Source organism: Bidens hawaiensis, unplaced genomic scaffold, assembly GCF_021521415.1.
Source record: "Bidens hawaiensis isolate Kalapana, Puna unplaced genomic scaffold, B.hawaiensis_p1.1 tig00013977_1, whole genome shotgun sequence".
Taxonomy (NCBI): domain Eukaryota; kingdom Viridiplantae; phylum Streptophyta; class Magnoliopsida; order Asterales; family Asteraceae; genus Bidens; species Bidens hawaiensis.
The window spans coordinates 422,715-438,416 of record NW_027492194.1 but is presented as its reverse complement, the minus strand read 5'-3'; the positions used below and the strand labels follow the sequence as shown (position 1 = coordinate 438,416).

General features: G+C 34.8%; 1 protein-coding gene across 1 annotated transcript; it reads left to right on the top strand.

Moving 5' to 3' along the window:
• The first annotated feature begins 555 nt into the window (after positions 1 to 555).
• LOC143545464 (mitogen-activated protein kinase homolog NTF4) lies at positions 556 to 5,296 on the top strand. The gene is made up of 6 exons (XM_077037360.1): positions 556 to 825; positions 1,136 to 1,265; positions 2,469 to 2,606; positions 3,774 to 4,106; positions 4,195 to 4,375; positions 4,930 to 5,296. The coding sequence occupies exons 1-6, from the start codon at positions 617 to 619 to the stop codon at positions 5,100 to 5,102; spliced, it is 1,164 nt and encodes a 387-aa protein (XP_076893475.1). The 5' UTR covers positions 556 to 616; the 3' UTR covers positions 5,103 to 5,296.
• Positions 5,297 to 15,702: the final 10,406 nt, after the last annotated feature.

Below are 15,702 nucleotides of genomic sequence, written 5' to 3'. Positions count from 1 at the left end.
TAAATCTAAAGAGCTAGATAGAAGACCTTTGTGAAACTTTACACAATCCTTTCGTTTTGGCTTTAAAATATTGTAACTGTTTTTTTGACATTTGTTAAATCTCTTAAACTGCCAAACACACCTATCATATTGAATGCGATTCCTGACCCACAAGGTCCACATCCTACTTTCTTTCTAATCATCGACCTTCATTGAAATCCTTAAACTATATAGTACTCAGTGTAAAATAATCACTTTACACTAACCCATACATGATGAGTGTAACCGTAAGAAACAAAGTGAGCTTTAAAAATATCTTTGTTGACCACTTTATTGTACATGTTTTACACCAACCAACAACATATCATAAAGGCATCAGCTTTTATAAATGTAACAACTCACTAACTTAACATACTATTATGATTGTCATAATGAAATAACATATTGCAATAATAATATTATTACCAAATAACTAGTTTCGGTAGAGAAATAGAGATGGTACATGTACATGGACCACATGGTCACGGAAGTTAACTAATAAATTAAATTAGGCGCAGACGCACACAGGCGGCCAACGGAATCACCAATTTCTTCTTCTACTTCATTTGCTCAATTCACTTTCTAGGGTTTCTAATTCATGGATCCATCAGTTCACCCATCCGATACCGAAATGTCCGACGCCGCCGCGGCTCCGCAGCCAGTCGCCGGAATCGAAAACATTCCGGCTACTCTCAGTCACGGCGGTAGGTTCATTCAGTACAACATCTTCGGCAACATCTTCGAAGTTACCGCCAAGTATAAACCTCCGATCATGCCCATCGGCAAAGGCGCCTACGGCATAGTCTGGTGCACTTCTCTTTCTGGGTTTTTGTTTTGTGTTGAATTGATTGTGGGTTTTTGTTTTTGGGTTGAATTGATTCTGGGTTTTTGTTTATGTGTTGAATTGATTCTGGGTTTTTGATTTTGCGTCCGGGTTTTGATTTTGTGTCGAATTGGTTATGGGTTTTTGTTTTTGTGTCGAATTGATTGTGGGTTTTTGTTTTTGTGCTGAATTGATTCTGGGTTTTTGTTTTTGGGTTGAATTGATTGTGGGTTTTTGTTTTTGTGCCGAATTGATTGTGGGCTTTTGATTTTGTATGATTTGATGTGTGTGCAGCTCGGCTTTGAATTCGGAGACGAATGAGCATGTTGCGATTAAGAAGATCGCTAACGCTTTTGATAATAAGATTGATGCTAAGAGGACTTTAAGAGAAATTAAGCTGCTTCGTCATATGGATCATGAAAACGTTAGTGAGTAGTGGTGTTAATCATGTCTGTCTGTTTGTGATTAATTAAATGATTATGAATGCAGACACTGGTAATTAATCGCTTCATGCTAAATGTGACTTCAGTGTTATATTGGTTATTGATTATTATTGGAGCATGTGCTAATTTCCAACTGAATGATTATGTTTGAAGTGTGCTGTCTGGATTGGTTATTAGATGAAATAAGAGATTTTTCATTTCTGCTAAAGGTGTGATCCTGTGATTATCTGGCATTGTGATATGCATGTATAGCGCGCGTGTGATGAGATCGGTTCCTGATTGTTGCTTGATGATGTGAGCTGTAAAAGTTTATGCAATTCATTGGATTTGCTACGGTTTCTTGAACAATGATTATGAGACTTTATTAGCTGCCACATGATTAGGATAATACTTTATTGGCTGCTACTTTTTGATTAATTAAGTAGTTACTTAATCTACCTTATTTGTCCCTTCTCTCTTTTGTGTATGTCAGTATGTAGTGAAGAAGGATCCGGGACTTGCCTAGACGCCTCTTGTCAAATTATGCCAAAATAGCTTGACATTAGTTGCATATAACACAAAACATCAATTGATATACAGTTCATAAACATGGTTTATTTTGTGTGTTGGTATACTTTTGAAGTTAGGGTATCTAGGTTTACTGGCAGTTATGATAAGAACATATAAGACTTGTTCTTGGGACCACATATTTGATTCTCAATCTAAAAAGGAGATTAGCCAAATGCCTGATAGTGATAATCACTCATATATGTTAGCATAATGATTGGATTTTCCGTTGCTTTATGATACTTTACCATTCCCAAAAGAACTTTGTACTAGGAATTTGAGATTGATCAAGTAGCTTTAGAGTGTCTAGGGGGATGAGTCATGAATCATGACTAACCCACTTGCTTTGACTATCTACAACCGTTTTTGCTCATTGCTTTGAAAACATTTATATTTTGATATTGTATCCCTTTCAATCAGTCTGTTGCTATTGACTCAAGGTTATGTTTTGATGCCACTTTGTAATGCAAACTCAAATTACTACGGTTTGACATGCAGCATGACTGTAAATTGTTTACATCTTCTATCGTTCTTAGTTTCCATGATTTAGAAAGCAAATCTTGAACAATAAAGAAGTGCTGAATTTAACAGTAGATGTGGTTCTCTGTAACTGATGTGTGGTTCCTCTTTTCATGTAGGTTGTTGCAATCAGAGATATAATTCCACCCCCAGAGAGGACGGTTTTTAATGATGTTTACATTGCTTATGAGCTCATGGATACTGATCTCCATCAAATAATTCGTTCCAATCAATCATTGTCAGAGGAACATTGCCAGGTCTGTTTTTCCTTTATTTTGATGTGTATTTTAATTTCAAATGCCCATGGTTTTAACATTTTTGGTTCTTTTAGAGACCCATCTCTTCTGTCTTAGTAGCACATTGTTAATGTATTTATCTTTAGACGAGTATCTCTTCTGTTTTGTTTATTGTTTAGATTCATATTTGTAGTACTGTAGCTGAAATTTTGTTTGTGAGACTTCAGACTAAGCTGATATTTCTGTTTTTTTCTTCTTCTACATGCCTATATTGATGGAGCAAATGCTGTTGAAACTTTCATTCGCCCCATCTATGTCCCAATCTGATATGATATCTCGGATCATGTATTGTGCTTTTGAATCTGTTGACTTTTACTTTATTTATCATTAACACTTAGTTTTAAACTGTAATTAACTCATCTATAAGGCTTTGACTAGTTACCCTTGACATATATATCTCCCTTAACGAGTCATTTCTGCTGTCCTGTAGCTTTGATGAACCTCAAAGTTGATTGAAAAGAGTTGTGCCACTATGCTCATGTTGAAACTAAGGGAAATACTGGCCACTATGCTCATTTCTGGTGTCCTGTTACTTTGCATGTTTTTAATAAAAAAAATATGGGTAATCTGTATCACAATTAATAATCCTTGTTAATATTTTGAGATGGAAAATGACAGCTAAAATGATACTGGTTGTTAGCATAACTTAAGCATCAACAATAATCATTCTTGATATCATGTTTAATTGGAAAAAAACCATAGTGTTTTTTTTATATAGGCATGTCAGATCTGCCTTCAAATGAATTGGATTTGAGAAAGAATTCTCTTATGTAACTCCATTAAAAGAAATCAACCTTTGTGATGGTACATATGTGATATATTATTTGTGTTATTTACAATCCAGGTGCATTTTGTCTTGTTTGCTGCATTTTATTTCATGGAAAGAGTTTTTGATTTTTTGCTGACTGTGATTGGCTATCTAGTAAATAGTGATTTGTGTAAACTGTAAAATTCTGCTTCTCCGTTAAAGAAAATAGTGATTTATGTTAAAAGAAAATTATACACCTCTTAATGCATTAGCACCAACAAAAGGCCCCAAAATATAGCATACCTTGTGTTGAAATTCATACATATGCTGATATATGCTTATCATGCTAAGTTGCTAACGAATCATTAGTTGTGTTGCAGTACTTCTTGTATCAGATCCTGCGTGGGTTAAAATACATACATTCTGCAAATGTGCTGCACAGAGATTTGAAGCCAAGCAATCTTCTCTTGAACGCTAATTGTGATCTGAAAATTTGTGATTTCGGATTAGCTCGCGTGACATCTGAAACTGATTTCATGACTGAATATGTTGTCACCAGATGGTACCGTGCACCAGAGCTGTTGTTAAACTCTTCTGATTATACTGCTGCCATTGATGTATGGTCTGTCGGTTGCATTTTTATGGAGTTAATGGACCGCAAGCCCTTATTTCCCGGTAGAGATCATGTACACCAGCTCAGATTGCTTATGGAGGTATTTCTTAATTTCAGGTTTTTTAATTCTTGTAAAACAAATATGCATTTAACATTTTAACTTTTTTTTAATGGTTTTTACCATGCAGCTGATTGGAACTCCATCAGAAGCTGAATTAGGGTTTTTGAATGAAAATGCTAAAAGATACATTCGCCAACTACAACATTATCCACGACAATCATTTAATGAAAAGTTTCCTCAAGTTCATCCTGCTGCCATTGATCTTATTGAAAAAATGTTGACCTTTGATCCTAGACAGAGAATTACAGGTTGGCATGCAATGTTACATATATTTTATATAATTTAATTAAATTGCTTTTTACTCATATTAATATGATGCTAAAAGGTTTGTGGTTAAGTTGGTTGATATTTATGTACAAGATGTGCTACATATATTTCTAGCATAGTAGCATGTGGGGTGGCAAAAATGGACGGGTCGGTGATGGGTCAAAATGGTTAATTTTGTTTTAAGTGAGGAGATAGGGTTGACTCAAAACACGTTTTGCCCAAAAATATTAACCGTTATAGAAATAATAATTGATTTGGCATATATGATCACAAAAAAGTGAAAAAACTATCTTGTGCACAAACTAAATGATAATTGTTTTATACAGTAATACAATAGATAAATAATAATTATAATAATCTAGTTTCTTATGAAAATGTTTTGACCTGTTTTTGTATTAGCCACTTTTTTTACTAGTGTGGTCTTTTAGAAATAAAGCTTAGCCCATCATACTGACCTGTTGAGAAGTAAATGAGATTAAATTGCCACCTCTACTAGCAAGAATCATTTTAACTTAAAATAATTGTTTGGTTTCAGTTGAAGATGCACTTGCACATCCGTATCTGACATCACTGCATGACATCAGCGATGAGCCTGTGTGCATGAACCCGTTTAACTTTGACTTTGAGCATCATGCCCCAACTGAAGAACAGATGAAGGAGATGATTTATAGGGAAGCTCTTGCTTTTAATCCCGAGTACCAGCTGTGAGTTTGGTCATTATTGATCTTACTTCTACCCCAATGTTTGTTTGTTGTGTGGTTTTGTTAGTCGCGTGGCGATTTGTGATTTGATGATTTGATGATTTGATGATTTTCTCTTTGGTGTATATAATCATTCTCATCTAAAACCTGAAGTTGAATTATTTGGTTAGGGCCATAACTTGGCAAGCAATACCGATTAGACGTTGTATGCTGTTCTATGATCAGTATTATCAAAACTGATATCTTTTTGCCTTCTAAATGAAGATTTGCTTTAGATTTGGTACAAGTGTAGAGATACACACACTAGTAAAGGAAGTTATATTGCCACTGACATTTAAATGACATGCTTTATTTCATGTTTGGTAAATGGTACACACAAGGTGGCGTTAAAATGGACCCGTTGGGTAACATTAAAATAAGTTCGGGTCAGGATAGGTTGGGTTTCATTGGCATGTAGACGCAATTTTAATCTCTTTTTTTAGTCTATATATCATGATTATGAAATATGAATAGAGAAAGGGTATTGTTATAGATATTGACCGCGTTACAGCCAACCAAGCGCCACAGCAGCATGCCACCCCACCAGCCCGAGCATGCCACCCTTTATGTTACACAATTGGATAGGATTATCCTTCCTATACTTTTACAAAATAGATACATTTGAAGAAAATCCTTCTATTTCAGTATAACGACAAAAGTAGAACTCATATGGTCATATGAACTTAGACTCTAAACCAGAAGGAAAGCAAGAAATAAACTTAGTGATTTATTAAACTGGAGCAATGAGCTGTGAGCTAGTAAGGAGTGTTGGATTTAATTTCGAACTTCAAGTCATATGAACTTGAGGAACCAATATTGACAAGTCGGTGATGGTGATAGTTGGTTATGAATCCTCATTACGATGGGCATGTTTAGCAAATAGATTTTAGAAGCTTTTAGGAGCATCTGGCTTCAAACTTTAAAGAAAAAGGTCATACTTAATAAAAACTTTGTTTGATTGAATAAATTTCAAGCTTTTAAGTTTGAAGAAAAAACTCTATATTTTAAACGCTAATCGTTTGAGAAAAAACTAAAAGCTTTTACATTTGAATTTACAAGTTTGGTACTTGAAATTTCATCAACTTTTGTTAATTTATATGATAGTTACATATTTTACCTTTATTCAAAACTAACTACCCCCATGACTCTTTAAAATACCATAATTTTTTCATACGTTAATATTTTTTTTAAACAAATTACATAATAAAAAAGAACATTATTCTCATTAATTTGAGTATGATATTGCCATACTTCTTTAACTTTAAAAAATTAGTATACTACGTAATTACCGGTTATGATTGGCAACAAGTCGAGGACGAGTTCGGGTCATGTGAAAGACCAAACTATGGTCGGAACGAGTCGATACAAAAAGGGTTAACTTAGTTTGGTTCGTGTCGGTACAGTTTTGAGTCGAAAGGGGCCAGGTCAGAACATGTTTCAGATTAAAATGGTGCCGGGTCGGAAAGGGTTTCAGATCAAAAGAGGTTGGTTTAAAAAATTATCTATTTGAAATTACTGTATATTTCAGCTTTGTTTCTTGATTTTCGCCACCGGTTACACGCTTACTGCCTTTGCCCGAATTACACCTTTGCATTCGGGTTATGTGTGCATTATTATCAAGTGAATCACGTACCGACACTGATTATGCGATTGATGTCAGATTGTGAGTGCACTCCGTCGTACCATACGAGCACCCAACTAGTTTTATTAAAAGCTCCAACTACTCTGCCAAACACCTAAATATATCTAAAAAACTACAGGTAACAGCTACCAGCTACAGCTACCAGATTCCAGCTAACAGCCACCAGCTAGTTTTGCCAAACATACCCGATATGTTTCCTAATTGTATTGTAATTTATAATATAACTAGTTAGATGTGGCGGGCTTTGGTGTATTTCTTTGTATACGAATGATGGGTTTGGTGTATTTATTGTATTTCTTTGTGTATGAATGTGGCTTGAGTGTTAGTACTTGACCTTGCATTACATTATACAAAAGTTACATGTGTTCGGTGTTCTAGCATAAGAACATTGTTATCAGCCTATTCTGCTGCAGTTTCCCAAATATGTTTGGTTGTTTTCTTTATACATACAAAGGTCTTGGCTACCTGCGGTTGCATTATCATTTAGCCATCCCTTTTTACAAAATACAATAGGATGGTGTCTTGTAGATCTGGTGCTGGTCTTTAATATTAGATACAAAAACGTTGTCCAAGGGCATGTACCTGTGGTGAGTAATAGGTGTTAATTAGTTGTATGTTTGTTGAGTCTTTTATGTGAGAGTTGTGTATTTACCTGCCTATTGCAACACCAAAAAATGTGGTGGTTCCTAAAGGCGTTCAACTGCTTGACTCTTTTGTCTAGGGTCGTCTGTAATGATGAATTTTTTTTATGGTTTACAGTTATTTATTGCCACGGTTGACATGAATACCCTATATGTCAAGGTGTCCAACTCTAGCAAACTTAGCTTTTAATCTTGAAGCAGATGGCATTGTGGGAAAAATATGGGTCAACTAAAATTGAAGAAACCACGTATCTGTATAATAAATTCAAAAAATAATGAAGTTTGTTATCTCATGCTAATTCGACCAATTTAATGATGGCAGTTTTAAACCACCTATAGTTGACCCATTTTGACCTATCGTCTTGACCTGAATAAAACTTTATAAACTCAACCTCCGTCAACGACCAAATATAGTTGAGTTTTGATAAGTACAAAAACACCTCAGCATTCTAAAGCAACCCATTTTCACCCATATTCCATTTTATCAAAACCAAGTCTAACCCAAAGTCCATGTTGGCTAACTACTTGATGTGTAATAACCGAAAAAAAATGAATAAATAATAACAACAATAATAACTTTAATAACCGTAAACAAAAAAAAACTACAAAACAATAGTTTGAAAACCAAAAAAAAAACATACGCACACAAAATCAAAAATAATAATAAACATAAAGATAATTTAATACAAAAATGAAATAAGAATTATAATAGTATACGTATACTTAACGGAAAAAAAAGGAAAAAGAAAGAAAGTATAAAATAAAATAAATTCAAATGAAAAAAAAATCAAACAATGGGTATGTTTGGCAATGAGCTTTTAGGAGCTTTTAGGAGCTCAAAAGCTCAAGCTTCAAGCTTTTAAGAAAAAACTCATATTCAATTAAAAACTTCGTTTGGTTTAATAAGCTTCAAGTTTTTAATTTTGGAGAAAAAGCTCTTTTTTAAACGCTAATACTACTAGCCTTTGAGAAAAGCTAGAAGCTTTTACATTTGAATTTACAATTTTGGTACTTGAACTTTCATCAACTTTTGTTAATTTATATAATAGTTACATATTTTACTCTTATTTAAAACTAACTATCCCTATGACTCTTTAAAAGTACATAACTTTTTCACACGTTAATATTTTTTTAACAAATTACATCATAAAAAAGACCATTTTATTCTCTTTAATTTGAGTATGATATTGATATACTTCTTTACCGGTTATGATTGGCAACAAGTCGAGTCAGACGAGCTCAGGTCATGTGTAAGACCAAATTAGGGTCGGAACGAGTAGATAAAAAGGGTTAATTTAGTGCGGTTCATGTCGGTACGGTTTTGAGTCGAAAGGGGCCAGGTCAAAACATGTTTCAGATTATAATGGTGTCGGGTCGGAAAGGGTTTCAGATCAAAAGATGCTGGTTTAAAAAATTATCTATTTGAAATTACTGTATGTTTCAGCTTTGTTTCTTGATTTTCGCCACCGGTTACACGCTTACTGCCTTTGCACGAATTACACCTTTTCATTCGGGTTATGTGTGCACTATTATCAAGTGAATCACGTACCGACATTGATTATGCGATTGATGTCAGATTGTGCGTGCACTCCGTCGTACCGTACGAGCACCCAACTAGTTTTATTAAAAGCTCCAATTACTCTGCCAAATACCTAAATATATCTAAAAAGCTCCAGCTACTCTGCCAAACACCTAAATATATCTAAAAAGCTAACAGCTAGTTTTGCCAAACATACCCAACCCAATATGTAAACTCATAGTAAGTGTAATAAAATAAAAAGAAAACTAATGCAAGAAATGTTTGATTGGACAACACTCTTTTGCAAACCTGCTACGACTTCTTTCTTCCTTGTTTGAATCAAATTGCTGTACCCATCATCGTCACCATTCGTTTCTTGAAAAAAATTATACAATAGAGCATGACAAAGTTTTACTTTTGACATAATTTCCTCTATCTTTTTTTCTGACTCTGGCTTATAGACTTCACAAATCAAAATTTATTTTCACCAAGTCTTCACAAAATCAGATGACCACAGCATTTGAAGCCATCCCTTTAATAATCATACCCTCCTCCTTAGATATTTTTTTACAAAGTACTCTAGAAACACCCCTTATATAAATTAGGGATGAGCTCGGTACCATACCGGTACCGAAAATACCGATCCCGAAAATCGCCAAATCTTGGTACCGGTACCAAAATATTCGGTTCGGTACTGCTACGGTATCAGGACGGTACCGGTATTGAAGGTAAAAATTCGGGAAATACAGGTACCGTACCGATTCCAAAATTCAAAACTTTGATACCAATTCGGTACCGACGGTACCAAATCGGTACCGATTTCGGTACCAATACCAAGTACTAAATGCTCATCCCTAATATAAACCAACCTTAGGTTGTCCTACACCTTTGAAAAACCCACTAAAACCATTTAATCTCCAGCGACTAACATACTTTCCGGAGACCCTTTAGCCATTTCCGATCAACCTATTTTCATACTCTAAACCTACAACTGAAATCGTCATCTCCACCGCGTGCCACCTCCATCGGTCCTAGAAACACCACAGAAGCCACCAACCACCGCTGCATATTCCTTTTTCGGTGACGTATGCTGTCGCTCGCACGCCGGAACCACCGCAGCACCATCGGACACCGGCGCCCTCCGTAGGTAGACTTCGACCCTCGTGTATCTCCGTATAAAAATCTTGTGCTATGAATGGTCTCTGTTACATAAAAGTTGGACTTTGATAGGGAATGACAACTAATATAACTAAATGTTTAAAGAGGATGATTTTTAAGACAAAATGTACTATATTTTAGAAGATTTATATGTGATCATGATACTACCTTAATACTCTAAACCTTTGTTTACACCCTATATTTTCAAAGTAAACTTTTTGTTTAGCAATGAATAAAGAGGCCATGAGTTAAATTTGTTTTTAAAGCACAAAAATTTGTCAATCATGTTTGTTTTTAAAACATACAGTACGTAGCTTTTGGTGAAGTTATGACAAACACTTGAAAAAAATGCTTATGTTTATAAAGAAATCTTAATAAAACTTACAACCTAATTATAGTCTAATCTTAACACTTGTAAATAACGTATTACAAAGATTTGTGTCACCACAAGAAAATCGCGAATTAGCTGCGACCTTTCACGATCCGCTTTTTTGTTTTCAGAAACAAATCTGTGCCGTTAAAAGGTGTTTTGATCCAATGGCTAGGGTTTTTTTGTAATCTCGTCGCCGCTAATAAGCAAAACATAACCCGAGGTTTTTATTAATCCTTTCCCTCTCTTTTGCTCCACACCACACCTACTCTTCGGCCGTCTCCAAAAGCAAAACATATCACCGGCCACCACTTCGCCGTTGTCGCCGGCTGTCTTGGCTCCGTCGCTGTCTCCGGGCACGACTACGGTAAGGTTTATGTTTATCTTCATCCTTTTTTCACTTTATCTCACTTTGTTTTGGTTCCGTAGTTGTCACACCCCGCCAAGGCGGAAGCGCGGGTACGTGACGTCATGCATACCATAAGCATATGATTATCGCCAACATAAATGTATTAGGATACCAATAGTTTAAAAAGTGTTTACAAACCATAATTTGTTTTTATGCAAAAGTATTTAAACATCAAAATGGTATCCGAATTGTACAATGAGGTCCCGTCTTCATGATTCCTTACGTGCGTCGTTAATTTCCTGAAAAACATACGTTTTAAAATGTCAACACAATGGTTGGTGAGTTCACAGGTTTTGAGATTCGATACGAAATCACGTTATTCATAAATCATTTAATCAGTTTCACAAACAAGTATACGATAATATATTGAAACAAATACGATGATCTTCCATAGACCAGCTAAATCTACGAATTAATATGACGAACCCTGAGCCTATAACCAAACCACGACTTATATCCTTTTGCCCTGTTCAAATCTCACAGATGGAATATACGCACCCTGTTTTGATGCAATATCGGAGGTTAGAGCGACTAACCTAAAATAGGGGGAAATGTCATCGTCAATAGTACTATTCGTATATTCCTGTGGCTAACTCCGTTAGCTAATGGTTATAGTATGCAAGCAAGGGATTTATAACACTACATAGTTCAACTCATGTTCGCATAAGGATTGGTGTTTTGTTTCTAATTATCGTATATAAAAGCAGTTGTGTATGTTTTCCACCCGGATTTATAAAACAATAAAACGGTAAAACAGTAAAAGGGGTTAGTGAAACTCACCTCATGCGTTCAGTGTTCAGTTCGTTAGCAATTTCAGTATAGACCTGGGTCCGCTGCCTTCACACGTCCTAAACGCGTATGGTCAGTTAGTTACCGTTATCGACTTGCAAGTCGGTTTATGCTAGTCGCTTTCACCCAACTAGCCATTTCGTTTATTATCTTTGTGTCGGTTGCTTTCACCAACCGGACGTTTTGTTTATTACATTTGTGTCGGTTGCTTTCACCAACCGGACGTTTCGTTTATTACATTTGTGTCGGTTTCTTTCACCAACCAGACGTTTCGTTTATTATGTTGTGTCGGTTGTTTTCACCAACCGAAAGTTTCGTTTGATTTCTGGATGACCCGCTGGTGATAAGGTTTTATATTCCTTTTTGAAAGTAAATATTTATATACTTATATGAATATTAAGAATATAATCCTTATTACTATCGGTTTCATTAAAATATTAACTATTCGTTTGGTTGAATGCTAAATAAATATATACTAAAATTATACATTTATTTATGAGTAATATTTCTTTAGGTTGCGATTAATATTTTAGTAAACCACAATATCATTTTATTTTCGTTTGTAAATTTCTAAGTTGGTTTATATACCTTTTCAGTCGTTTAGTTCGTAAAAACATTTACTTTTACGTCTAACTCATATATATTTTCCAAAATATTTATTTAAGTAAAAATCACCGTTTTGACACAAAATATCGTTTTCTCCATTCCACACATATTTCATTTAGTTAGTTTCTTCGTTTCTTTGTCGTGAATAATATTTACATTTTGTGGCATTCAATGAATATATATATATTTTTTATAGATTTTATTCAAAGTCATATTCAAAACTCATAAAATCCATCTTAACTTATTTAAATTTATAAAATGTATTTGAACTAAAAAAATACTTTTATTTTGTATTGAAATCGCGTGTACTCATCTAAACATATTTTGTCGTCGAAATCTCTTAAACAAGATGTTTAGTCATAAAAAGTTTAGTGCCTAGACATATGATGCCTTTTTAACCAAGTTTTAACCATAACCCACTTTATTAATCTTGTTCATCCATTTTAAACCTTATTAAGACATCATTAGCACAACTTAACATTTCTTGATGTGTAAACATGTTAAAACTTACTTTTAAACTAATAGTTAGTAACTCTTTCAAATCTCTTAACACTATTCATGCACATTATGATAAGGTTCATGTTCTTAAACTTTATTTAAGCGTATTAATGCACATCTAGATTGTTGGGTGTTAAGCTAGCATAATCACAACTCCATAAACATGTAAAAATAGTTTTAGAAGAGATTAGCTCATAATGCTCTAAGATTCGGGCTCGTTTAGTATGAGATGATTGATGAAACAAGAAAGGTCGAGCTAGTTCCCACTCCATAATGCTCAGTCCGCCAACTTAACGTTCCTAATCGTTTCTTTAGCTTGAAAACCGGTAACGAGCTCGACGCGTTTGGTTTTCGGGAAGAGAGACCGAAGAGCTTTTCGGGCCTGGTTTGTGTTTAATGGTTGACTGTAGAGATGTCTCGGGTCGGGTTTGAAGCCATAAGCGGTTTACGGTGTTACGGTGACCGAAGAGAAGGTTGTTGCTGGCGCTGGTGGCTGCGGGTGATGCGTAACTGCCCCGAGGAATAGGACGGTGGTGGAGATGGGTGTTTCTAGTGTGGGGTGGCGGAGGGGGTCTTCTGATGGTGGCCCGATGATCATGGAGGGCCGCCACTGGTGGTGATGTTCAAACCGGGAGAAAAGGGAGGGTGGTGGGTCTTTGGTGGCCGGTTACAAAGGACCAAGAATTAGGGATAAGAAAGATGGAGCGATGATGGATGTGGTATGAGTTGTGCTTGTTTAAATTATCCAAGTTTTCATATATATAAAGTAAGGAATGGTTACAAATAAAATGATCTAGGAATGATGAGATAGTTGAGTGTTGATAAATTATTGAAATATGGAGGTGATGGCTACGATTGTGTGGATTCGGGTATGGACTGTGGAGATTGAAATCTTCAGAAGTGGTTGGGAGAAATGTTGGTAGGTGTAAATTTCTTTTACAATAGTTCATAACATTTTAAATTAATTTAACAAGGATGTGAAACTAACACTTGATTTGCATGCCAACTTTTTGCATGGCTAAAGAAACATTTATATGTTGTGTGCTGCTTGTTTATCTCAAACAAACATAATCTATTTGGGTGGGAGTGTAGTTTCGTAGACATGGGTTGGGGATTTAATGGATGATTAAATTCATTAATTATTGTTTTTAAATGTTAATTTATATTCATAATCTATCCTGATTAGGTATTAAACCTATCCTAAATGTCTCCAAACATATATATATGCTATATATGCATTTTAGTCTAATATAAAAGTATTTATACTCTTTTATTCGACAATATTTCACAAAATAAATAATAAACACCCTAAGAGTTCTTTAGTGTTCGATGTTCAAATATTTTATAATAATAATTATAAAATATAGTCGAATCACATAGAATTCAAACATCCGGGTTGATTCAAATATATATTAAATATATATTTGGTTTGTCTAAAACAATATCACCAACGCTATACATCCAAAAGTACAAGTAATTCAAATAGAAACAAATCATACAAATGCAACGCATCGTGTATATGGGGGCTTATGCTAGATCTTATGATTAAATTTATTAAAATTTAATCTAGACGGAATTAACGTAAAGAAATCATGCTTAATATTTGTATGTAAAACGGCTTAATTACGGAGTGTCACAGTAGTTGTCTCCACCGTTGTCTCCGACGCCAGCCGCCACTCAGACGCATCACGCCGGCCACCACTCCTGCTCACTTTGCCTCCGACGCTGGCCACCACTCTGAAGCTACCACCACGCCGGTTTAATTGCCCGTATAATTCTGGTATGATTGCTGTTTTAACAGTTTTATGTGATGTGTTTATTTATAATTTTAGGGGTTTTGCTGGTATAATTGCCGATCTGTTGAAACAATGGTGTTAATTAGGACTGATTTGTGTGTTTAAACAATGGTGTTAATAAGGGTGGAAACGAGCCGAGCCGAGCCCAACTCGGGCTCGGTTCGTTTACTATATATCAACTATTTTTGTTGTAATTATTATTTTTATATGTTTTTTTCTATTATAATTTTATGTATAAAATAATATATATTATTTAGTTATTTTTTTTATTTTTTCATAATATCATATATATTAATTAATAATTATTAAATATATTTGTTAAAATATTATATAAATGACAGACTCGTTTAGGCTCGTGAGTCGGCTCGAGCTCGATAAGTGAAGCTTGGGCTCGAACTCGTTTATTAGACGAGCATACTATTAGCGGCGACATATGTCGCCGCTAATACGCAATTTTCTTGTAGTGTGTATGTCAACTTTTGACAAACAGCTTACAAGAACTAATGATTTGAACTAAATTATACAATAAAATATAATAACAGTATATATTTACAACTTGCGTCACCAAACTAATTCACAAGTGGATATACAACGTTAATATTTATAAGAGTATTAACCTCGGCAAACATAAATCGCTTGTAGGTTATTATAAACCCCCTAAAAGAACAAGTCTAACATTATTGTGAATTATCATTCAAGGTACGGATTCTTACCCTTTCCTTATTGTTATCATATTCGTTTGTTATACACCCCGTTGATGTTATATATATACACCTTTGGAACTCCTAACGTTCTTTGTCAACTCGATTCATTTGGACGTCCATTCGATTCGTGCTTCGATTATGATTTGTTATTTGACTTGATAGCATGCGATATATCTATTATGATATTGTACTAATTATCGCATGTTCTGATACTAATTATAATGTAATGGCAATTATTTACGATTTATTAAATTTATGTTATGATTGACTGTGCTCTGTTACCCTGAGTTCTAGCTTCTCGTGGAGTGTCCCACGAACATGTTGTTGTGGCATAAACAACATGTGCTCCTACCGTGACGGAGAGATTAGTTCACGGCGTCTCTTAAGGGCAAGTGTGGCCCATAGCTATTAGGAGGCGTATGGATCGGTTCTAGAT

Coding starts and splice junctions, on each gene's coding strand:
- LOC143545464 (XM_077037360.1), top strand. CDS start 617: ATGGATCCATCAGTTCACCCATCCGATACCGAAATGTCCGACGCCGCC. Junction 826..1,135: donor GGCGCCTACGGCATAGTCTG/GTGCACTTCTCT, acceptor ATGTGTGTGCAG/CTCGGCTTTGAATTCGGAGA. Junction 4,376..4,929: donor TCCTAGACAGAGAATTACAG/GTTGGCATGCAA, acceptor GTTTGGTTTCAG/TTGAAGATGCACTTGCACAT.